The sequence below is a fragment of the Apium graveolens genome, chromosome 2 (assembly GCF_009905375.1).
Source record: "Apium graveolens cultivar Ventura chromosome 2, ASM990537v1, whole genome shotgun sequence".
Taxonomy (NCBI): domain Eukaryota; kingdom Viridiplantae; phylum Streptophyta; class Magnoliopsida; order Apiales; family Apiaceae; genus Apium; species Apium graveolens.
Window position 1 is genome coordinate 241,609,351 of NC_133648.1, and position 25,375 is coordinate 241,634,725.

The 25,375-nt window shown below is 37.8% G+C and overlaps 2 protein-coding genes across 2 annotated transcripts; one reads left to right on the top strand and one right to left on the bottom strand.

The window, feature by feature from the left end:
* Positions 1-9,769: 9,769 nt before the first annotated feature.
* LOC141698439 (reticulon-like protein B3) lies at positions 9,770-11,091 on the top strand. The gene is made up of 5 exons (XM_074503138.1): positions 9,770-9,932; positions 10,027-10,288; positions 10,372-10,573; positions 10,676-10,745; positions 10,856-11,091. The coding sequence occupies exons 1-5, from the start codon at positions 9,770-9,772 to the stop codon at positions 11,089-11,091; spliced, it is 933 nt and encodes a 310-aa protein (XP_074359239.1).
* Positions 11,092-11,419: 328 nt separating this feature from the next.
* LOC141708246 (uncharacterized) lies at positions 11,420-16,829 on the bottom strand. Its single transcript, XM_074511763.1, has 14 exons — positions 16,357-16,829; positions 15,932-16,053; positions 15,727-15,815; positions 15,605-15,640; positions 15,314-15,407; positions 14,906-14,970; positions 14,278-14,774; positions 14,091-14,175; positions 13,879-13,998; positions 12,949-13,514; positions 12,354-12,489; positions 12,204-12,272; positions 11,962-12,087; positions 11,420-11,753 (listed from the first exon to the last, which is right to left on the bottom strand). Exons 1-14 carry the CDS (start codon positions 16,584-16,586, stop codon positions 11,640-11,642), a joined length of 2,349 nt encoding a protein of 782 aa, XP_074367864.1. The 5' UTR covers positions 16,587-16,829; the 3' UTR covers positions 11,420-11,639.
* Between the last annotated feature and the right edge of the window lie 8,546 nt (positions 16,830-25,375).

The following is a 25,375-nucleotide window of genomic DNA, read 5'->3' on the forward strand; positions in this document are numbered from 1 at the left end:
TTCAGATTTGTTGTTACTGGTTCACCACCTGAAAAAAGAAAAGAAAAAGAAAGACAATTTTAATATAAAATCAGAAACCTTTTGATTTGATTGATTTTTGATGGGTTTTATTTGCACGTGTGTATGTGTCCTGCACATATATATCTGTTATTTTTTGTTGTTTTTTTTGTATATTTTCCTTCACTCTTTCCCCTTTTCTTTCTTTTTTTTTATTGGGGGAGCCAAAAACCATTCAGTTCCTCTCCGAATTTCTTAAAAGTTCAACCGTTGCTCCGCCATTTCATCTCTCACCTGTAAGTTTCGTTCTTCTACGACTTTCTCTTTTCTTTTTCGTTTCCTTAGTTTACTTTGTGGTGTCGGGTCTAATTCGATTGTATTTGTTGTGTGGATTTCCCTTCTTTTCCCATAGCTCTTCTTTGTTCTACCTTTTTTCTTTTCTTTTTTTTTCTTTTTCGTTTTGGTGTCATGGCTAGTTCTTCAGCCTCTGTTGAGACCGTGTCTGACCGGAATCCTGGGAAGAGGCCTCTCGATGAGTGGGATCAAGAATCCTTACTTAATCTTGACCACCTAGAGATTCCTGAGAACCTAGCAAATTGCAATTCCTTCGACTTTATGAATGAGGGTGAGTTGTTTAGAGATGATTGTGTTGAGTCCCGGGTTCCCGTTCCTTTGAGTCCCAGGACTGTAGCGTTTAGGGAGCGAAAGTTAGCAGATAATTTATCGATGGGTAAGCGTGAATTTGGGGATAAATCGAGTTTATATTATATTAGTTTTTATGTGAACAAGCCTGTGTCTTCAAGTAAATTAAAGAACTGGGTCGATTTCGGTAACGGGTATAGGTATCGGGTTCCGGGTCCTAGTGACCGGGTCTGGATGATGCATGAGTATGGCATGCATGGGATCCCCTTGTTATTTGAGTTTGGACTTTGACTTCCGATGCACCCTTTTCAGTTAGCACTTTTTGAGGCAATAGGGTGTGGTGTCGCGCAACTGACTCCCAATTATGTTGCTCAAGTAAATGGTTTTATTGCATTGTGTCACGAAAAGGGTCGGGTTCCTACGAATCCGTTATTCTTTTATATTTATGGGATTCAGTATAACGAGGGTCAAGTTTATTTTGATTCGCGACATAAGCGAATGAAGATAGTTAGTGTTCGCTCATCGAACTCAAGGTATCACGCTAAGTGGTTGTATTTTGGGGGTCCTGACTTAGAGTTTGTGCAGTCTTTTCGTAAAGTTAGTCGAGAGGCCCTTGATGCTTTGAATAGACTAGAAAAGTATAATTCTGAGTTTTTGGATGATTTTCATGGGTCGATGTCTTTGTATTCCCATTTACTGCTGAAGGAAAGTGCATTTTTAGAGAGTCATTCTCGTAAGGATATGTTCCCTTCATATCTGTCATTTTGTTCTTATTCTATTTTTTTATTGTTTAATTAAGAATCATCTTTTCTGCAGTTGCTGGAAGCTCTTTGAAGAACGTGCTTGACAGCGGAGTTCGAGGGAAAAAATGGATAAGGCGATGATGTTCCTAATTCAGAAAGCAAGTGGGTCAGCTCGCGAGGGGGTGAGAGTTGGTGGTTCGAATGTTGGGGAATCCAAAGTTGGCGGGTATGTTTCCATTGAATTGCTGGATGACAATGGTGATCGGGTTGTAGAAGATCGTGAAGAAGTTGTTGCGGACGAACCTGAGCTGATGCCTAGGAAGAGGCAGCGTTCGGATGTCGATGGTGCGAGGGTTGTGGATGATCGTGTACCGTTGAATAAAACACTGACAATCGTCGGAGGGAAGGGGCTTTTGAAGACGTCTTCAGATGTCAATGCATCGAGGGATGTCGTACGCGTGGAGATTCAGCCTAACGAGAGGTGGACCGGAGGCTCGACAGTGCCGCTACAGGTTTTTAGGGCCTTCCAGCTTCCCCAAAACATGGTGTCTTATTCTGCTAAGAAGCGCAGTGACTTAGTGGATAGATGTATGGGTCGTGTTGGTCGGGTATGCATCTCTGATGCCTAATATTCTTTCTTGTTTGATTTTGTAGTTCTATTTTGACGTATGTATTTTGTTTTGTTTCTAGTTCCTTTCGAATTTCACTTACATCATGAGTGAATTTAAGAATGATTGTGATGGCGGGTCGACCTCTAAGCTTAGCGCTGATCTTGGGTCGATGACTCGGGAGAAGAAGAGGTTTGAGGATTTGTATTTGGCGGCGGATCGCCGGGCTGGTGAGTTGACAGTGGCTAATACTCAGTTAAGCACACGAGTTAGTGAGCTGGAAGCAGAGCGTGATGTTTCTAACAAGAAGATAGCTGAATTGGAGGAAGCCTTACGCAATGTTACTCTGTCGAGGGACGATGAGAAGAAGATGCGGGAGAAGGCTGAGAAAGACCTTGCGGACCTAGCTGCTTCCAACCAAACTTTGATTGAAGATAACTATCAGATGAAGGTGGAATTGGAGAAGAGCATTGAGGATATCGCAAAGGCGTTGGGTGAAGGTTATGGTCGTTGTTTGACGAGGTTATCGAGTGTTGGGGTTGATATAGCTGGTCATTCATTCGACGATTATATTCGTGATTTTGCTCATGCTAGGGAGACTGCCCAGGATCCTCTTCCTAACGATGGTGCTTGAAGGCGGGGAATGCCCCGTTGTGATGTAATAATAATAATACTCTTGGACCTTTGGTATTTGTTGGATGATTCTTGAACTGATTTGTTATTCCTGCTGGTATTTGGTAATGGTGGTTACTTGAAACAACATTTTACAGTTTTCACAAAATTATTGCTGAAATCAAAACTGCGTACACCCCCTTTCATTCCTAAATTATGTTATATTCTGTGATAAAACTAAGTGTTAAGAACTCTAATGTTGAGTAGATAAAGAAAAATGTAAGCCCTAGCTTGGGTAAAAATCTATTTTTTTTTTAATTTTCGGCATGAGAATTCTTTTAATCTGAATATTGAAGATGTAGCACGCTCATTGCTACAAGTAACCACTGTACTGTTATTTTTCCATACCTCCGTTAGAAAATGGTTACGTTCAAAATATAAATTAGGTGTGTTCTCGGTGAAATGACCGAAAACTAATAAGTGAAAGTTGTTCAATTATAACCTTGTTTGTTTATATATTTATTTTTTTTGCAATTGTTAAGCTTGGTAATTTTTCGTGATCAATTCATGAGATCTTATCGTGAGTTCATAAAATTTCGAGAATTTGTTTTGTATAAATGCCCTTTTAAAGAGTTATAACTCATATTTTGTGTAAGTGTCTTTTTCCTTTCGTACGTCTTTCTTGTTTGAGGCGCCTTTAAATATGATTGAAAATTTGAAAGATAACTTAAAAGCTTTCATTATCATAAATTAAGTGTCCTTCGATGGGGGTCTCATAACGACCCTCATTGCATCGAGGGTTAATTTTGGTAGGGCGGTTGTAGCCTTGAAGTTTCAAATATTACACATAGGAGCACGTTACTGATAAAATTTCTTGAGGTGGATGCCGTTCCAGGCGTTCTTGATTAGATGACCGTCGAGGTGTGAGAGCTCATAAGTTCCCATGCTGACGACCCTCGAAACTCTGTATGGGCCTTCCCACGTTGGCTTGAGCTTACTTGAGACAGTGGGCTGGGATGCAGTAGAATCTCGAAGGACGAGGTCCCCTATTTAAAGTGCTTGTTTTTTACTCTCTTGTTAAAGTAATTTGCAATTTTTTCTTGTTGCGCGATCATGCGTAGTTGAGATTCCTCTCTTGTTTCTTCAAGTAAGTCATTGTGAAATCGCAAACCCTCGAGTGCGAGAGAAGGGTCGAAAACTTCGACCCTTGGGGAAATTAGGCTTATTTCAACCGGCAAGACTACATCGACGCCATACGCTAGGCGGAAAGGGGTCTCACCTGTCGAGCTTCGAGGGGTCATCCTGTATGACCACAACACATTTGGCAGTTCATCAACCTAGCAGCGGGGAATTTCTTCAATTCTTTTCTTTAACCCTTGTAGGATGGTTCTATTTGTTATCTCTGCAAGTCCATTGGCTTGTGGATATGCAACTGAGGCCTTGATATGTTGGATTTTTAACTCTTCTAAAGTTTTCTCAAATTGTGCCCCCACAAACTGTGTGCCATTGTCTAAAACTAGGATTCGCGGGATTCCAAAGCGAAATACCACATATTCCATGAAAAATTCAATCATTTCTTTTTCTCTGATCTTTGAAAGAGGTTTTGCTTCGACCCATTTTGTAGCATAATCCACCGCGACCACGATATATTGGCACTGATGTTTAGATTTTGGAAATGGTCCTACTATATCGATGCCCCACTGAAAGAAAGGGCATGGTGCGAGGACATAATTGAGCTTTGACGTGGGTCGGTGATCTACGTTTTCGTGTAGTTGACATGCTTGGCACTTTCTAACATATTTCTCGTAGTCTTTCCGAATTATGGCCCAATACAGACCTTGTCTGATTATTTTAAGGGCTAGGTTTTTTCCCCCGAGGTGGTCGCCACAAATTCCCGTGTGTACCTCGACCATTGCTAGATGGGCTTCTTCTAATGTCAAACATCGGAGGAGTGGTTCAGATAGAGCGCGCCGATATAGCGATGAACCAATTACACAGTAATTTCTTGCTTTGAACATGAGTGAGCGAGCTTCGCGTTTCTCGTCCGGGAGTTTGTTGTCGATAATGTACTCGAGAAATGGCTTTCGCCAGTCGGAGCTACTCTGGATCTGGTTGATAGAAAACTCATCGATGGCGGGAGTTGCTAGGACGTCGACGTATACCAGATTGATATTGATTGGTAGATTGGAGGATGTTAACTTGGCCAAGGAGTCAGCCCACTGGTTCTCTTCTCTATCGACATTCGAAAGTTTCCATGAGGAGAATTTTTTGAGTAGTTCTTGTGTTTTTTCCAGATATTGAGACATTTTTTCGTTATGTGTCTTGAATTCCCCGCTTATTTGTTTAGAGACTAACTGAGAATCTTCGAATATGTCAATAATTTTAGCTTCAAGGTCCGTCGCCAGTCTTAACCCTGTGATGAGTGCCTCGTATTCGACGACATTGTTTGTAGCTGAAAATTAAAACTTTAGAGCTTGCTAGACTTTGAATCCCCCCGGACTTATTAAAATAATTCCCGCTCCTGCAGAGTCGGCCGTCGAGGATCCGTCGATGAATAATAACCACGGTCTTAAATGATTTTCGTCGAAGTTCTGGGCTTTAGCTTGGAATTGACACTCAGCAACGAAGTCTGAAAGGACCTGGGCCTTTATCACAGTTCGAGGCTTATACTCGATGTAGAACTGACTCAATTTAATAGTCCATGCAGCAAGTCTACCCGTCATGTCGGGCTTGTGTAGGATCCTCTTTAGGGGTTGATTCGTAAGCACAATAATCTCCCTTCCCTGGAAATAGTGTCTCAGTTTTCGGCTTGCGATAACTAAGGCATAGACCAATTTTTCTACTTGCGGGTATCTGACTTAGGCATCTCGAAGAGAGTGACTAATGTAGTATACCGGGATTTCTTTTCCTTCATCAACCTAAACCAGTACGGCCGCGACCGTCTCATCGGATGCAGAGAGGTATACCTTCAAAGGCCCGCCAGGTAAAGGCCGAGTGAGGATGGGTGGGTTTGTTAGGAATGCTTTTAGCTCGGAGAAATTCTTATCGCACTCTTCGCTCCACTCAAAGTGCGAGGACTTAGAGGATTTCTTTATTGCTGAGAAAAAAGGAAGGCATCTTTTTGACGATTGTGGAATAAACCTTCGAAGTGCAGCGATGCAACCGGTTAGTTTTTGTAAATCTTTTACTGATTTTGGATTTTCCATTTCCAAGATTGCTCTTGTTTGAGATGGATCTGCTTCGATACCTCTTTGTGTGACTAAAAAGCCAAGGAATTTTCCGGCAGTAAGACCGAATGAGCATTTAGCTGGGTTTAACCGCATGTTGTTTTTCCTTGCGTTTTCAAATGTTTCGCGAAGGTCTAACACATGGTCGGAGGAAATCTTCGACTTTGGGATCATGTAGTCGACATATATCAGCATGTTTCTCCCGATCTGCGAGGCAAATATTTTATCTATCATTTGTTGAAAAGTAGCTCCGGCATTGATTAAACCGAAAGGCATCACTCGGTAGCTTAAGACTCCCCGGTGTGTGATGAATGCAGTCTGCTGCCAGTCTTGTGAGTCCATCTTAATTTGATTGTATCCCGAAAAGGCATCCATAAAATAGAGAAGTTCATTCCCCGCTGTTGCATCAATGAGTTGATCGATATTCGGGAGTGGGTAAAAGTCTTTAGGACATGCCTTATTTACATCTGAGTAATTGATGCACATTCTCCACTTTCCATTACTTTTCTTGACCAGGACCACGTTCGAGATCCATGTGGGGAATTGTATCGGCTCAATGAAATCGGCCTCGAGTAACCTATTGACCTCTTGGTCGATGGCTGCTCTTTTCTCGGTAGAAAATGTACGGTGTATTTGCCTCACTGGCCTGATGTGTTTGCTGATGTGTAAAGAGTGTCGGGCGACGACCTCGAGAATTCCAGGCATATCTTTTGGATCCCAGGCGAAAATATCAGAAAATTCATGGGTAAGGCACTTGATATCTTTCTTTAACTGATTAGGGAGATTTTTGTCGATCCTTGTAGTTTTCTCAGGGTTACCTTCGAACATTTCAATTTCTTCAGTTTCTTCGACGGGAGAGCAAGAATTGTTAGTGGGCGGGTCAACAAGGTCCCTGGGGTCGATGTCGAGCACTTGATTAACTTCTAATTCTTCGTCAGTCTTTTTTCTTGGAGACACGGTGGTCAAGTAGCATTGTCTTGTTGTTGCCTGATCACCGATCATTTCTCCAACACCGAAGTCTGTGGGAAATTTCATTTTTAAGTGGGATATAGATGTTATAGCTCGGAGTGCAGTAATCGTTGTTCGCCCCAATATGGCGTTGAAACTTGAGGAAGCACTAATCACGTGGAATTTGACCACTTTCCAAACCTGACAGGGTGGAGAACCAAAAAGCACTGGCATGTTGACGGTTCCTACCACATGGATCTCATTGCCTGTAAACCCGTATAACGGTGTTCGGGAATTTTCAAGTCTTCGATCTTCGATGTCTATTCGGGAAAAAGCATGATGATATAGCACATCGACGGAGCTGCCACTGTCGACCAGCATCTTCTTAACCGTGTTGTTTCCCACACGCGTTGTGATGACAAGAGCATCTCGGTGGCCTTCGAAGAGACCGGGACGGTAACCATCGTCAGATAAAGATATGACCGGGGAGGGATTCGCTCGAGGACGTTTAGTTGCCGAGGGATTGACATTAAAAACTTCTCGAGCGTAAAGCTTGCGAGAATTGTGGGAGAGGCCCCCGGCGGCTATACCGCCAAAAATGACGTCGATTACACGATCGTTCTCACCACGATGGTGGCGCCGGGGCGCATCATCTTGTTGTACATAGTGGACAAGTTGTCCTCGACGAATTTTTCCTTCGATGAGATTGCTGAGTTGAAAGTATTGCTCTGTTGTATGCCCAGTATCCTCATGATATTCACAATATCTGGAGCTTGGGGGCCTGCTCGGTTTCATGGGTCTTGGAGGACGGTAGTCTGTCTCTGTTTTTAACACTGCCAAAATTGTCGTCTTTTCGGTGTTGAGTTTAGTAAACTTTCTTTCAGATCGATTGCGGAGCTGCCAGTCTCTTTCTCTTCTATCCCTCGGAGGGAGATCCGATGTGCATGGGGGTGATCGGCGACGTTCTCGGCGCCTTTCCCTCGCGGGGGATCGTGGACTATAGCTACGACGTCGCTCATATTTTGACGACCTCCGGGGGGATTGTATGCAGCTTACTGCTTCTTGAAGCATCATGCGATGTTCTATAATCTGGAATGCGGCCTGTAGGGTTTTTGGCCTTTTTTTAAAAAATTCTTCTAAAAGTAGCCCATGCCTGGATTTATCGATACCTGCCGTCAGGAAATTGACAGCCATATGCTCTATTAAGTCCAGAATTTTTGCTATCTCTTCCCTGAACCGGGTTAAGAAACTCCGGAGACTTTCACTGGAGCGTTGGTGCATTGTCATCAAGGATGCTGTAACTTTGATTCCTTTGTAGTTGCTGGAGGATCGAGCTTGAAACTTGCTCTTCAAAGTTGTCCACGAGTCGATTGATCGAGGTGGTAAGTTACTATACCATCGGAGAGCCGTGCCTTGGAGGCAAGTGGAGAAAAACTGACACCTAGCGATCTCCGAGTGGCCGAAGAAAGCCATGCGACCATCAAAAGTGTTTAGAAATGCTAACGGGTCCGAAGATCCGTCGAAATAATCGAGGGCAGGCGTTTTCAACATCCTATCGATGCGTGCTTTTTCAAGAACCAACGACAGGGGGCTTTCAGATACAGTTTCAAATCCTGACTGATTTCTCATTATGGTGCGCATCTGAGCGATTTCCTCTTGCATCTTGGAAAATTCCTCATGGGAGATAGATTATGTGGACTCAGTTCGCTGAGAAACATCGGCAGACGATATTGTGCGCTGTCGACGTCCTCGAGATTGTGAGTATGTCGATTCTGCTGACGGCTCATACTCGTAATCGGCGTCTTCGTCGTCGATGTAGTGAACATCGTCTTGCTCTTGGTTTTCAATCGAAGCCTGCTGAAGTTCACGACGGAGACGATGGATTTCACGCTGTCGTTCAAGTTTGGCTTGAAGCATTTGTATCTCACGTTCCAGGAGCTCCAGCTCCTCATCGGAGTATGGCAAATCCTCCCGATCTTCATTATTTTCAGCCTTTGATTTTTCAATTTTTTCAAGGTGAAGTCGCATGTCGCTTGACAACACCTTTTTTTCCCTTGGATGTCTGGATCCTTTGTCTTTGATCCGACTTGAACTTTCCCTTCCTATCTCGCTGATCAACATGTGATAACTTCGGCGCCTGATCATGAGAACCTTCCTCAGGCGGAGGAAATAAACACTTCGGCTTCAAAGTCGAATGTTTGGGTGGCTCTTGTGCCTCGTGACCCTTCGGATTGGTGATAGCCTCTACCACTGGTTCTTTCACCTGAGTTGGTCCGGCTGTTGCCGGATCAATCTCTTCAACGATCATCTTCGGTTGGATCTAAAAAATAAAGCCCCTCCTTCTAGCGCCAAATGATGTGCCTACAATATTTATTAATATATGAGAGTCAATTATAAGGAGTGGTCTTCTTTACTTAATGTGTCAACCCCCTCTTATGAGGTTGTTGTGTCTTATTTATACTAAATCTCAAATGAGCTTTTTATACAAAATGGGCCTTTTTGGACTTTATATTAATAGCTAATAATTGTTCTAAATGTAACTCTTTTGGATCTTCTCTTTTTGATCCAACAATTAGTTTTCTTAATCTTTCCAACCAAATGAGAGCAAAAAGAAGGGAGTATAGGCTGGACGCCTTTTTATTTGACTGCATTTGAAATGAAACTAGGCCAATTTGATTTTTTTTTTTTTTTTTTGGCAAAAAAAACATCATTCACCAATCAACAAAAAAAAACTATGCTGATGCGAAATGCGAATATGGGTCGAGATTATTTTCGAACAGTTGGATCTTCGCTCGTAGCCAGCAAACGTATGGGAGCCTGGGGATATGTCAGATAGAGAGCATTTCTCTTTATGTGTGCCAGCCTTGCTCTGTTCTTCATCGAACTTCGTTATTTTTAACTATACCCCCCCTGTGCTCCTTAAAGCCGCTCTGCATTTCATTTCTATCTCCATCACCTCTCTCTCATTTCGTTCACTAAGCACACAGTTGAAATGGCAGAGTCCTTGCCAAAAGTTGATTCACAAATGGAGAAAACAATCAAACAGTTGAATGGAGCCCATAAAGAGAGCAAGCCATTGCCTATGTCCGCAGCTTATAAAGCTAAGATTTGTCGCGTCTTTGGAAGAGACAACAAGCTCTTCCCAGGCCGTAAACGTATGTTTTCTTCTCTTCTTTTTCAGCACCTACTTGCACATCTAATTTCAGGCGTATAAATTTATCTATTTATGTTTGTAATTTGGAACGGTAGATTTTATATGTGACATTTGTAGCATTCTGACCGTGTTGCATGAATACTGGGATTATTCTATCTTTACATGTCCTCTTGCAGCTGCTGATATTTTCCTCTGGAGAAACAAAAAGATCACTGCTGAGGTGCTTGGTTTCGCAACTGCTATTTGGGTGCTTTTCGAGTTGCTTGAATACCATTTTCTTACTCTGATATGTCATGTGCTGATCCTAGCTCTGGCTTTCGTTTACCTATGGTCAAATGCATCCACCTTGTTGAAAAAGTAAGTTGTTAAGTTTCCTCGTACTCTTGTTTTTCATTCTAAACTTATCTAATCTTTTGATATCATGTTTCGTACATTATTAGGTCTCCACCTAGGATTCCAGAAGTTAGATTTCCAGAAGATGTTGTCTTGGGTGTTGCTGGTGCCCTTAGAATTGAAATAAACGGCGCTCTTGCAGTCCTACATGACATTGCAGCAGGGAAAGATGTGAAGAAATTTATAGTTGTAAGCTTCAGTGTTGTTGCACCTTTTTCTTGTTTATGGTCTCAACTCGACTATAGTCACGTTTGATGTTCACATGGAAGCTAATTAACTAATTAGTTGATTAAGGATACAAGTTAAGCACACCCCACGTCATGTAATTATGATCATTATCTCAAATTTCAGGTGATTGCTGGTCTGTGGTTATTTTCAGTTATTGGGAGTTGCTGCAGTTTCCTGACACTGTGTTACATTTGTAAGAAAACTATCTAAAGCTCATTCACTCGAGCATAACTGTCTGTACAATATTAGTTCCACTTATTATTTCCATTCTTCATACCTGACTTGAGTTTTGTTTATAAACAGCTTTCTTATTGCTACATACGGTGCCTGTGCTTTATGAGAAGTATGAGGTCAAAATTGATGCCTTCTCTGAGAAAGCTGAAGCTCAGATCAATAAGCAGCATGCAATGTTTGAAGCTGAGATAAAAAAGCAGTATGCAATGTTTGAAGCTGGGATTAAAAAGCAGTATGCAGTGTTTGATGCGAAGGTTTTGAGTAAGATTCCTAAAGGATTTTTGAAAGGAAAAAAGTTTATATAGAGATGAGGCAGCAGGATCAATAGTTTTTGCTATTTGTGGTTGTATGTCAGTATCTGTGCCCATTATTGCTGTAACACTTTGGTCGTAACATGCAGTGTTCGTTGTAATACTCATCTTATACATTCCATGAAAGAGATGAGGATGAAATAAAACAAGGCAGAATAGTTGCCCCTTTTGTTAGTGAGGTTTATGCTCTCAAACTTGTCATGATGATTTGCTTTTGAGGATGAATTGTATAACTACTGGAACTTAGTTAATTGACTACAATCAAGCTGCAAATTTACCACGCTACAAATGCTACATAATATGTAAACTATAGACACTCCAGTTTCTAGATGCCAACTTTCCATATGGATAATTACATAGCAGAAACGTAACTCGTGGTTTATACAATGGCTTAATTAAATATTCTCTGTAGCATGACTTACAAACAGATACTCAAATGCAATAACATTCATAGTGATGCTCATTCGAAGTTTCCAGGGTATCAGGTTCTCCAGAATTGAAGGATGCTGATATTTGTTAAGTGTTCCACATTCAAGAAATGCTTAAAGGAAGTAAGATAGCTGTTCCTTCTTCCGTGAACCACCCTCTCCGTACAATGCATTCCATTGTTTCAGCTCACTCATCACTGACCCTTCAGAAGCAAAACTGGCAGCAACCTGCAGCCGCAAATATATTTGTTAAGGTCGGAAGATATTCTACCAACACTGTACAACACAATTTCAGTAGCTTATAAAGTTGAAAATGTTTATTTACAGATTACAGATTACAGATTACAAACTCCAAAGCAAATCAGATACACAACAACTCCAAACTCCAAATTTATACCGAACGAGAAATAAAGTGCACTGCCCTTCAAACTTATACCTGATTCTTTGCCTGTCTCAAGTCTTCCATGTTTAGAGGCCTCAAAGTAACTACCCTGTCACTTTCTTCCTTATTTTCTGAAGCATCATCTGCATCCTTCCCTTCTGCAGTTTTCTGCTTTTTTTCCTGTAAATACAAGTTATTGGTAAATGCCTAATTATGATCAAGGAACTCGGGAAAATCAGGGTCAAGTATTTGTCAATCAAAATTTATAATTTAGTAGCTCGTATTTGAGAAATTACCAAGTCTTTCTTTCTCTCTTGTTGTATCAGTTCTCGTACCGGTCGATAAGCTGCTGTAACACACAAAACCTGTAGGTGTATGGTTAATGCCAAGTACCATTTTCAGTTGATTGATATCAAACTTATCGATCAAATTTAAGTGTCACAAACCTTGAGGTCACTTCCACTATATCCTTCTGTCATAGTTGCGAGCTCTTTGAAATCTAATTGTTCGACCTTTTCTTTTGCCAGAAGTGTTCGCAAGATCTTTTCTCTGCTCTCAGTCGATGGTAGACCAACCATAATTCTGTCCACCCGAGAATTCAGTTCAAAAATCAATGGCTACTTAATTTCCAACACATTTTATAGATGCTTTGTGCGTAATTTAAATTAATAACAAATAGTACCTATGTTGATAAATTAAAATTATTTGTCCAGAAGACCTACTCCGATATCAATTGGTACTTAAAGATGGAGGATTAACATTTTAACTTTCCCATTATTATGATATTAGGAGATGTTAATAACTAATCGCCAAATAACGTTTGACCACTGGCCCGTTTTTGTTATTCTATCATCTCTTTCCTAACAAAAGGCATTGGAATGGGTTGATGAAAGGTTGTGAACAAACAAGTTGACAAAAGTTCATTCAGTCATGACAAAACATGCAGTGTTAGTGCCAGATATTGGGCTTCTAATAGCAGATGTGACTTTGTACAAATAACTTGGCAAAAAAGAAAGTTCTGTACAAATAAAGAAGTTTTACCTTCGCTCAAATCGCCTTATAATTGCTTCATCAAGGTCAAAAGGTCTGTTGGTAGCTGCAAGGACAAGAATGCGCTCACCAGGTTTTGTAAGCAGCCCATCCCAATGTGTCATGAACTCATTCTTAATTTTCCGCATAGCCTCATGCTCTCCAGTTCTTGTCCGCTGCCCAAGCATGCTATCAACTTCATCAACAAATATAATTGTTGGAGAAACCTTGGCTGCAAGAGTGAATAAAGCTCGAACATTCTTTTCATCTTCCCCAAACCATTTTGAGGTGATGGTTGACATTGAGACATTTATAAAGCTTGCTCCAGCATCATTGGCTATGGCCTTTGCCAGCATTGTTTTTCCAGTGCCAGGAGGCCCGAAGAGTAATATGCCTCGGCAAGGCTTAAGAAGTCCACCATTAAACAGGTCTGGTCTTCGAAGAGGAAGCATGACCAACTCCTGCAGTGATTCTTTAGTTTCTTCCAACGAACCAATATCTGCGAATGTCACTCCAATTTCATTTGCAGGAATAACTTCTGGCCTTATGCGCTTTTCAAATTCATTGTCTGGAACTTCCTGATGACACACCGTGAATTTGAAGAGTTGGACAAGGTGAAACAATAGAAGTGGGTAACTACTGTTTGATCTAATGATTTGTACTAGCAATGCAGTTTGTAGATCAAAATAGTGTCTTGCAAATTTGCAATGCAGTGACTTGATTTCTAAGAAAATATTATACATGTCTACTGCTCAGATTAACCATATTCAGGTAAATGCATATATAGTTGATAAAAAACCAAAAATATCTATTTCTCCAGGTGTGCTAATGAACTCATCTGAGACGCTGTGTTTTATTGGTTCTCAATCTTACGACATATCTTCTAAGTTTACGGTATTTTTCTCTTCTTATCTTAGTGAAAAAGTAAGAAACTGAACTCACCACTTTAGCTTGAGGTTTATTTTCACCATCCTGCTTTGAAGATGTTTTGTCTGCATCACTCTTATTTTCAGTTGATTTTGAATCACTTTTTAATCCAATAGTCTCGCCTCCTAAAATTACCTGTTTAAAGAAGGTTGCATAACTAAACCCATTGCACCATTGAAACAAAAGTTGATAGATATATTTTAAGAACGATAACGACGAAGGAATACCTTGGTAGATTCATTTGTCTCCAGCTTAAGATTATCTTTCCCGCTATTTTTACCCTCCTGGAAGAAACTTAATCCATGGGACAAACTGCAAAAGAGGGAAAATGGAAAATACAAGGTCAATTTAGACGCATCGGAGGCCAAAAATATGGAAGTGGCTTGTTAAAGTAAAAGAAGAGTTAGCATCTACCTCTTCGATGATATAAGTAACTTCCCATTTCTGTATTCAGGTTCTTTATTGTTCATCAAATGAAAAGTTAATGCCGATACCACAATTTCTTGAATATGATCATTTAGAACCTTGGAATCTGCTTGACAGATTGAATCTAGATCATAGCATTCAAGATCATTTGCTGCAAGTACCTCAGCGATGTGATTTTTGTTATCCTGAGACTGGATCGTCTTCGTATCCTCTTCTAGTTGGGCTTTCCAGCTCATAAGACTACCCTCATCTTCCGGTGGCTTGATATTAATAGTGTAGGAGAACAACTTTGTAATTTTCTCATCAATGTCCCTGCAAGCATCATCTGATTCCAACATCTGAGAACCAAGAAGTAACACTGGTCCCGGTAACTTCTTCAACATTTTATCAAACAAGTTGTAAAGCCTTGGTGATTGAAGAAGTAGCTTCTCAACATCTCTGATGTAAAGTATGATGGAATTTGTTTCGGACACAGAAACTAAAACCTGTGGCAAAGTAGTAAGCATTACTCAGCATCTTACACAGGTTTGAACTCGATGTTAATGATAATTTAAGTAAACTATCTAGTCAACTGAAGGAAACAACAATTAAAGCTTCGGACAAACTTGAAATTTACCTTGTAAAGTGACTGCACAAAGATTTTTTCATCGAACGACCAGCTGCTGACTCGTTGTATAGGAGCTAAAAAAAGTGAAAAAGTTTTGATTGTCAAGAAAATAATAACATCTACCAATTATCACAATGTTGAAAAACAGAATATGAAAATTATATCAATGCTTAGGGAGAAACAACATAGGCTGAAAACTTCACAAATTTCGTATAGGAAGTCCCAATGCTTAAAAGCCATTATTGGTTCATTCAGTAGTTGCATTTTCAGTTATTTTTTTCCACAGAGAAAGTAATTTAAAGTGTCAAAAAATAAGTAATACTTACTCGTATGTTAACGAGAGCGATTTCAGCACTACAAGTAACAAAACAAAGAGCGGAAATTATCTAGAGAATTTTTAGTAGACCCTTTCCGTACCTTCAACATCACGCCCTGCTGAAAGGATTGAAAAGGAACCTAATAAACTGGATACTCGTCCCAAAGCAGTATCTGAGATAGAGTTCTTCACAGGCTGCAATATGGTAAACTACTGAATCAGCTTATATATATGTGCAACAGCAAAGCTGTAATTCACTCTCAAGGGGACCAAATGGAAACATTGACAAAATATTTTACAACTCAGATGAGAGAATACGTGTTACAGCCGAAAATTCTGAGCGTAGACAGGTTAAAACTGAAAAATCGAAGGGATAATAAAACAGTACTTACAGATTCTCTCTTACAACTACCATACTTGCCCTGCATCTGTGGAAAACATCATTCCTAGAATTAGAACAATGAAACAACAATCAACAAATGAAATTTTCATGACTATGCTTGTTTAAAAATACCTTCATAGAAAAGTCTGTCACATCCAACAGGAGCAACTTTGCTTTAAAATAGTGTGATAACGCCTTTGCAAGCATTTGATGATAAAGTTCTTCACATGACAAACACAATAAAAACAGAAACAAAATCAGGCCAACAATAATAACTTTCATACAAGAGTACTTAAGATTAAAAAAAAGAAAATCAAATTCAAACTCAGGAAAGTACCGCTGACGCTTGAGAGCAAAATAGCGCTACTCGCAGGTGAAAGATTTCGAGTATGCTTAGAAACATCAGTGTGATTGAGATGAACATATGCTGCACTCATTAATAACATTCGGATCCGCTCACTGCCAATTTAAACAAAAACACACAAAACTTAAATGATTAGTACTTTTACAGAAAACATTAAAATTAAGCAGATCGATTAACACTGTGCGACACAATCCATAATGTCCTGATTTTATTATTTGGATTATAAATGCGAATGAACACACAAATAGAACAAGTAAAACACTAAAAATATATTTAAGATGAAGGTCCACAGCTAACGTCCGACGCATTTAACAAGCGTTTAACAAAAATAAGCGTCCGATAGTAGAGTACAACCAACATTAGCCGTGGAGCCGGATTCGTAGATGAAGAAAGGGTACCTGATATAGTAGGGAAAATCATCGAAAGTAACGGTGCTTTCTTTACCATCAACAAGAAGACGACGAAGCTCCAGCTCAATCTCATCAGCATTAGCCCCGGTGAAATCAGAACAATCCCGGCCAGTAATGCTGCTCCATTTGCTAATACCCTGTGCTGAACCCAATCCAAGACCTACACCAACGCCTACCCCCACGCCTAATGCTGATAAATATATGTGTTTCTGCTCCATTTATGTTTATTTACCTAGCTAGGCTTAATGATGTTGAGCAAGTGTTTATATTATTAATCTTGATCAAACTCAATTTTCAGACAAAGGCCTTTACAAACTGTGAGTTTTAGTTGTATCACTGATGCATGTGTATATATAACACACATGACATGGATGCATGCTTTTATTTTTTGTTTAACGAAAGCACTGCTTTTCAGTTTCCCGAGTCAGCAAGCTTTTTCTCTATCTTTGCTGTCTTGTTAATTCTTCTACTCCTGGTATTGTCTTAAATTAATATGTCTTGCGGAACATGTGGTTTCAGTCAAAACGGGTGGCTGATTGGTCTGAGATGGGAGTAAATCATATAAGAACATGTACATTTCATTCATACAAATATTTCAGAAAAAAAATACTATAATAAATCTTTCCGAAAAATGTATAAAACACTTTATTTATACCACCAAGTTTTCGGTCTCAGGCTTTATTACATGAATTAATTAAATTTGAGAAAAAGAGAGCAGGCCACTAGGCTGTTTATTATAATGCCTAATACAATCAAACAAAAAGTGAACTTTTTAGAGTTAGGCCATCTCCAAACAGGTATGATCCAAAAATTCAAATTTGGATCACCAACTCATCCAAATACTGATCCAAATCAGATTTCTGATCAATTCCAACAGTGTGATCCAAATTACTTTTTACATATAATAATATATAAATATCATATTAACCAATTTTATCTTAAATTTATCTTTTAATCATTATTAACAAATTATATAACATTTCATAAATTAATTAAATCACAAAAAATTAATACACATAAAAATATTAATATTGTGCACTTAATTCACGAAAAACACATTTATTGCAATAATTAACATACAAAATATCATTGATACACACTAATTTTCGGAATTAGTAAATTCTTCCCACAAATAATCAATTAATGCATCTTTAAGTACAATATGTGTCTCTTTATTTTTTATTTTTCTATGACGGTTCAGGAATTCTTAAAATCGAGTATTTTCATCGATCATAATAGTCTTAACTTCTGGATACGACACTTCTGACTATTCAATTGGCGCACTTAAATCACGTTCGTATTCGATTATCATATTGTATTTCTATTTAAATTTTAATACAATTATGTTTTCTCATTATTTTAAATTTTATGTTAAAAATAAATTTTGTTAACTATTAATTATATTCTGTTATTAATTATATAATTAAAAAATTTAAAATTAATTTAAAATCTCATAAATTACAAATAATAAAATTATTATTTTATATTAAATCAAGTGATCCAAATTTGGATCAGTAAACAGTGACTGATCCAAATTTGGATCACCATTTAGATCACCATTTGGATTACTGTTAGAATAAAATTTGAGATAATTTATCCCAATTTTAAATCTTTGGATCACTGTTAGATTTGCCTTTAATTAATCCGGAACTAGGTATAAGATCTGAGGCCTTCAACTTTAGGTTACAGCTTGGTTGGCTGAATTTTATTGGACGAGTTAGGTTTTTAGTTTGTTGCTCGAGTCGCCTCTCCCACTTGCAAACTTAGTTGGGAAGAAAAGGCTATTGGCTGCTTTTGTCAATAGGGTCCGGTCGATCACTGTCACTCACACTGTCACTTTCCTCTCTTTCCGTTTTCTTCTTTTGCTTTATTTGATCGATTTAAATTTTGCTTAATTTAATCGATTTTGTTTAGTTAAATTCTATTTGTTCTTTCATTCAACTCTTTTAATGCACCTTTCCTTCTTATTTTCCAAAACTGATTCTTATTATAACAATATTACTACACAAAATGAATTTCACAGTAAAACCTGACTCTAAGATGAACATTTTCTAACAATGCATGTAGGTTTACGGGTTAATTACTGATATTATACGGAAGTGTAGAAACGAAAGCGTAAAAAAAAAGGCACTATTACTTGCAAAAACTCTTACACGAGAAATTTTTAAACACTTTGAATTTACGAGTCAATTTTTGAATCCTCAAGAAAAAATTCTTGAATTCACAAGAAAATAAGAGAAGGAGATCGCGATGTTGTTTATATAAGGATGTAAAACCCTAAAATAAAATAAAATAAAATAAATCATAACTAAAATTAAATAATAATTCAAAGTGACGTGGTGACACCTTGATCCATGCAATATCTCTAATTCCAATTTGTCATTCAACCATTATATTTTCTTATTTCGGCACGCCAGAAAATCCAATAACATGACCATGCAATACTACTAGATTGCTCCCAATTTATTATTAATATAATTCACTATTTTGGCATGATCATATATTGGTTCTACCTTTGCCTTCTCGCCATTTTTGCTTTCTCGAATTGTCCCGAAATTCTCCTGCATCAATTACATCCTAATGTGAATTTATACACGACTCGAGGTGTCACTGTGTTAGTGGTCTTAACCAAAACCTTATAGTATTATCTCTAGTAATTAGCAGCTTACATACAATTTTATTAGATCATTAGATTCGAGATCAGAATTATAATAATTGATAACAATTTAATTATGCTAATATCTACTTGTTTTGTTATTGTATGTTATCGTTAACTGAATGTTAACTTAAACTAATCACGGATATGTGTTGTGATTACTGACTACTGACTGGTGAGTGTGGAATCTATGTATTCTCCACATGTTACACTCCAAAAACTTATGAACCCCTGGTCCATTTATCAATGGAAAGATAAAAGGCATGGGTTTAAAAATTCGATGTACTCATAATTTATCTTGACTCAAATTTTTATTATATGAAAGCATGTCCAGGTGGATGCTAAAGTTATATTAGCACTACTCCACCTGAGATTCAATTGACAGCAACCACCAATATGAAGACAATACGATGTGCATAGTCGGTCCATAGCACTTTTTATAGTCAGCTTTACTACTTCTAATTATGATTAACTTCTTCTTTTTTTTTGAATAAATTATGATTAACTTTAACAAGTAACACTTTCATTCGTAGGTTACATCTTTTCAATTTACAAATAAACTTTCTTTTAATTATGTTTGGGTGCTTTCTATATCTTACACAGTTTTTTGAAATTCTGTTATTATTTTTATTTAATAAATTAAAATAAGTGTACCGCATAATAGAACAACGAGGCTAATGCAGAATGTCATTAATATTATGTCATGATCCGCCCCCTCTCCTCTTTGTAGTTTAAATCGGATCGGAGTGTTATCTGATAAAATTTACGTGTCAATGCACATTCTCTGATCTATATTAATGTTTGATTAGCTTTCCATATAGCTCAGTCATGTGGCAATCAAAGAAGAAAACAAACAATAACTTGCAAAGCTGAATCACATCTCTCTCATGGGGGCAATGCTATTAACTTTATAGAGCCAGATGTATTGACATGCCCTTTATTTGACTTAATGTTTTTCAATGTCAGGCACTTCTCTTTACACGCACTTGCCACCTTTCTTTAACTTGTCTTTTTAACATGACTTCTAAAAGTTTATAACTTGGACTAGCACTTCCCCAACCAATTTTATAAAGACTGGCCAGGATGTATTTGCCACCCGTCAAAGGGACCTCTCTATGTTGCAATCTTGCTACAACATGCTAATCACTTCCTATGGAATTTCAGATCCGATTATTACACTAGAGACTTCTTCCAATGAATCCGTAAATAATATATACAATATAAATCAAACCAAATCACGAACAATCAAATTAAAAGAGAAAAATGAAAATGTCCAGACCTGTAAAAAGGAGAGTCAATAAATTGGTAAACTTGTGTTTTATTGAATAAAATGCTTCTATACATATACAGATTACAAGATCAGATTACAAGATGATATGAACGATGTATGTAGAGCTGTACAGATTAGAAGATAATATGAACGATGTATGTAGAGCTGAAACTACCGGTACTTATATATGTGCTTCAAGTTAATCCTAAACATAAGATATGCATCCGATAAACCAAATCCTAGATAAAGATAAACACATTTTGTTTTGCTAACTGTATAATTGTAAACTAATTTAATTTTGTAAATATACAAAATTTAGAACTAATACCCCCCTCAAATTGAAGGTGAAATGTCAAGAACACCCAACTTTCCAAATAGTAGACGATATGCATCACTTTCAAGCGGTTTGGTAAATAAATCAACAAACTGGGTGATGAGAGCATATGTAGCAAGGAGCAATAAGACTTGCTTGATTTTTTTCTCGTACAAAATGACAGTCAAATTATATATATTTGGTACGTTCATGAAAAACAAGGTTGTTAGCTGCATGAATAGCTGCTTGGTTATCATAATAAAATGTAATCAGTATCAAATGTTTAATACCAAAATCTGAGAGGAGGAATTTTAACCATCGTAAGTCAGAAGTAAATGCAGCAAGAGACTAATATTCTGCTGCTGCATCTATAAAAGAATGAGAAACTGTTAGTTGTTTCTTAGTTTTCCACGATATAAAACTATTTCCCAAATAAGGTAAAATATCCAGTGGTGGAGCGTCATGTGGTGGGACAAATAGCCTAATCTGAATCAGAATAACCAATCGATGTGAGTGGAATAGAAGCAGAAAGAAATAAACCTTTCTCCACGTTCCCTTTAAAGTAACGTAGAACTCGATTGCTGCATCAAGATGAGATGAACGTGGAGATTGCATAAAATGACTAAGAGTGTTCACGGTATACCTGATATCAGGACGGTTACAGTGAGATCTAGAAATTGTCTCGTGAGTCGAAGATAAATTACAGGATCAGGAAGAATGATGCCATAAGTTGGTCGTAGATAAAGATGTTGCTCCATAGGAAAATCTGATGGTCGATAACCTGTCATTCTAGAATCAGATAAAATATTCAAAGCATATTTTTTATGGCACAAAAATATCCCTTTAGAACGAGATACTTCGGTACCTAAGAAATGTCGAAGAGGGCCAATATCTATGATTGAAAAAGTTGAGCAAGAAATTATTTCAGTTTGGAAATAACTTTCTTGTTGTTTCCGGTTATAAGAATATCATCACCATATAAAGGGATAAAAAATGGATATTTGATATAATTTGAGATTGATTGATGAAAATCTCTATGAATAAGAGTATTTGAGAAGTTGGAGAACCATTCACGAGATGCTTGACTGAGACCATATATCAACTTATTTAACTTACATAAGTCTCCCCATGTTAGGTAATTTATATAACACGGGGGGGGGGGGGGTGAATGTGTTTTAGATATTTTTAAGGCTTTTTGAATGTTTGTTGCTTGGTTAACAAAGCAGATTAGAAATGCAGTAATATTATGTTAGCTGAAATAAGATAGTGCACACAATATTTCAAAACTCACTTAATTTTGTATTAAAATCAAGCAAGTATTTTTCTACAAATCCTGGGTTCTTTGTAAGTAAAGAACTCAGCTTCTTACTTGAGTGAGTTACAAGAAAAACTAGATCTGTTTGATACTCCTTAAAAGCTTAAAAGCAAAGGACCAATGTTTACTTTATAGATTAGTAAACACATGTTTATACAACATGTAATAAGATGTACTAAACCTTACTTTAAGTTATCTCTAAAGCTTTACATTTTTGGCTTAGTGAATCCTTGCATATCCTGTAGATCTGTGACTTTTCTTTGTCAGTTAATCTTGGCCTTTGATCTTGCACTCTTCAAGCTACTTTTGTAGAATTTTCAATTTAAGTGATTAGATCGTTTGTTGAATGATAATCTTGAATATTTAACTTGTCTGCATTTTGTACTTGAGGTTTATATCGAGATCTCCAGCTTGGTGTTGTAGAGAACTGATATCTTGATAAGTACAATGGTTTATCGAGATCTCTTAGTTTCTTATAGGTGCTTTGACTTGTAAAGGTCTCTGAGTTCTCTATAAGTGAACTTGGCTTGTCGAGGTCTCCAAATTTCTGCATGTAGAAATGACTTGTCGATATCTTTAAGATCTGTATAAGCATTTTGACTTGTCGATATCTCTGAGATCTCTAATGAGAAAATTGACTTATCGATATCTCCAATCTTCATATCTTCATTTTGACTTGTCGATATCTCTGAGATCTCTAATGAGAAAATTGACTTGTCGATATCTCCAATCTTTATATCTTCAGTTTGACTTGTCGATATCTCTGAGTTCTCTAATGCAGAAATGACTTGCCGATATCTCCAATCTTCATGTCTTCATTTGGCTTGTCGATATCTTTGAGACTTCTCTATAAGCTATCTTGGACTTCTCGATAAGTCATTCTGGAGTTCTCGAGTGACTTCTCTATATGACCTGATCTGTGACTTGTAGATATCTTGACTTAGAATATTTTTCCTAAAATAGATTCATTCAACTCCAAGCTTCTTTACAATTTCTCAGAGGCATGATCTTTTTGATCTTCTTCCAGAGTTTATTCTTAGTCTTGAGACTGTTTACAGAAAATACTCCAGTCTAATCTTTGACTTTTTTACAGACTCAAGTAATACAATACAAAATACAAATTTAGATTATCATATAACTAATTCTTAGGGCTGTCAATTTGACTTAATCTTGTTATGATACATGCATATCTTGCACAACAATGTCCCTCAATTTGTGAGAAGATTTCTTATCACAAATTCATGCCTGGTAACAAGACTAACCCCAAATTAAAATAAGAAAAAATATTAACAGAAGTACAACTTTTATACATCAAGTGATTACATGAGTTTGATTAGTAATTGTGTCCTTGTCCTTCATCAAGCTAATCGCTCTTTTGAATTCTGTGGTTGAAAGTGTATCCATTAAGTTACTGCCAAGTAGATTAAAGGTACCATCCTGGTAATATATTTTGACTTCTGTGTAGGATACAACCCAGACTTTGACTATTTCTTCAGCTAATTATTTAACGTAGTCATCATCTGTAATGCACCAATTTAGTGGCCAGAAAGTCAATTTGATCAAAACAGTTCCAGATAGCCCTCTCAGTAACTTGTAATTTCTTTGGTTTTCTTCCAATAGATTTGAAGTGAATTTTGGTTGGTGGCTTGAATGAGGGTAGGTTTGTGATTTTCTTCAAGGTGAATTGGCTAGATGTGATTGGTATTTTGAGTAGGGTGTTTGCAGTTGGATTGTACAAAAACTTAGGCTTTGAGGTCAAGGATAGTTGAATGTTTGAGCTTGTAGGTTTAGTGGCTTGAGCAAGCTGGATTTGAATTGATTGTACATTTTTCTTGGTTCTTGAATCATCCTTCTTCTTTTTTCTTCTTTTCTCATCACCCTTCTTCTCATCATTTTTCTTCTTCCCATCATCTCTTTTCTTGTCATCTTCTTTGCTTTCAGTTGCCTTAGAGGATTGACTTGGATTTGAGCCAGAAGGTTTTTGATTATCTTTCTTCTGCTCATCATTATCATCATCATCCAAGTCATCCTTATTGAATTGTGTTTTGAGCAACTTGGCTTCAGGATCTCTCAGATATCTCCCCCAAAATCTTAATCATCTCTTCATCCTCACTAGTCTTGTTCTTTTTAGACTTTAACTCAATTTCCAAAGTCATTATGAGCTTCTTGCGTGCCATGACACAATGTCTAGGAACAAGAAAGTTTTTGGTGGATGGACATATGTATGCCACTCCCTTGCTTGCCTAGAGATATACTTCTGGAAAAGCAGCTTCTTGAGCTTTTTGTAGTTCCTTAAGCAAGAGAGTGTCCTCATTAATTATGTTGTTGACTTTCAATGAATATATCCAATTCAGATGCTCTTCTTTATGTGAGAAAATTAAGGGACACCTGCATACATCTATCTACACCTGAGTCATTGATGTTGATCATAATTCTCTTTTCTTAAAAGTTACCCTTGGTTACCAAAATCACCCTTATAGAATCTATAGTCTTGTTCAAAGCCCTCTTGTAGGTGATGAAGTTGTTGTTGAGAGAAGCCCTGAGAGCCTTTAGCAAATCTTCAAATTCCTTGCTCAGACTAGGTCCCTCAGCTGCTTTTATAAGCCTCTCCATTCCAACATCAACTTCTTTGGATTTGCCTTTTGAACAGATGGAACAGATGCTTGGGCAGATGATGATGATTTTGATAACCTAGCCTCAATCTCCCCCTTAGGCTTTTTAGCAGGAAAGATAAGAGGTGTAGGGATTTCAGGCCTCACAGCTTCTGGAAGTGCAGGGAGGGGAATGTTGAGTGCACCCATGATGACTCCCAATGAGACTGAATTCTGCATTTGTAGATGCTTATGGGAGTCCGCCAAGGTTTGAATGTCAGCCTGTTGACTTTGAACCATAGCTGTGAGTTGTGATACTTGAGTTGTCAAGGACTCATTGGCTGACTACAAAGTGGAGACTTGAGTTTGGAGAGCTTAGATTTTCAAGTTGTTTGATATTGATATGGTTTGTTGAGAGCTTGAAGATATTGAAGTACCAAATATGGCATGCACAGCTTTCTTGATTCCTTCCATCGAAAGAGCAGATGGCTCATATCTAGCCTGGTGAAATTGATCCAGTTTGACCCTAATGTCATTAGTATTAGTGATTTGCTGCTGGATAACTTCATGCAGAGCTATAAATGACTCCCTGAGATTTTTGATACTCTTGTCTATAGATGATAAATCAAACTTGACCATTTGATTAGTAAATCTAGAACTTTTTTGCTTGATTTCCACCTGAGATGGAATGATCTCATCTAGCTTGTCCTTGACCGGTTTCCTTATTCTGTCTTGATGATCAGTCAACTGTAGTTTTATAGCTTTCCCAAAGAGATGAAAAGCTTTAAGTTGAGCTTTGTATACCTCAGTGACTGCATCATAGACTTCCTGTGGAGTTAGAGATTTAGCATTGCTCCCAAGA

Excerpts from the sequence above, each read along its gene's own strand:
- LOC141698439 (XM_074503138.1), top strand. The coding sequence starts at position 9,770 with ATGGCAGAGTCCTTGCCAAAAGTTGATTCACAAATGGAGAAAACAATC. Across the intron at positions 10,574-10,675 it reads CTCAACTCGACTATAGTCAC|GTGATTGCTGGTCTGTGGTT; the intron begins GTTTGATGTTCA and ends CTCAAATTTCAG. Across the intron at positions 10,746-10,855 it reads CCTGACACTGTGTTACATTT|CTTTCTTATTGCTACATACG; the intron begins GTAAGAAAACTA and ends GTTTATAAACAG.
- LOC141708246 (XM_074511763.1), bottom strand. The coding sequence starts at position 16,586 with ATGGAGCAGAAACACATATATTTATCAGCATTAGGCGTGGGGGTAGGC. Across the intron at positions 14,971-15,313 it reads AGCAGGGCGTGATGTTGAAG|CTCCTATACAACGAGTCAGC; the intron begins GTACGGAAAGGG and ends CACTTTTTTTAG. Across the intron at positions 14,775-14,905 it reads TTGTGCAGTCACTTTACAAG|GTTTTAGTTTCTGTGTCCGA; the intron begins GTAAATTTCAAG and ends ACTTTGCCACAG.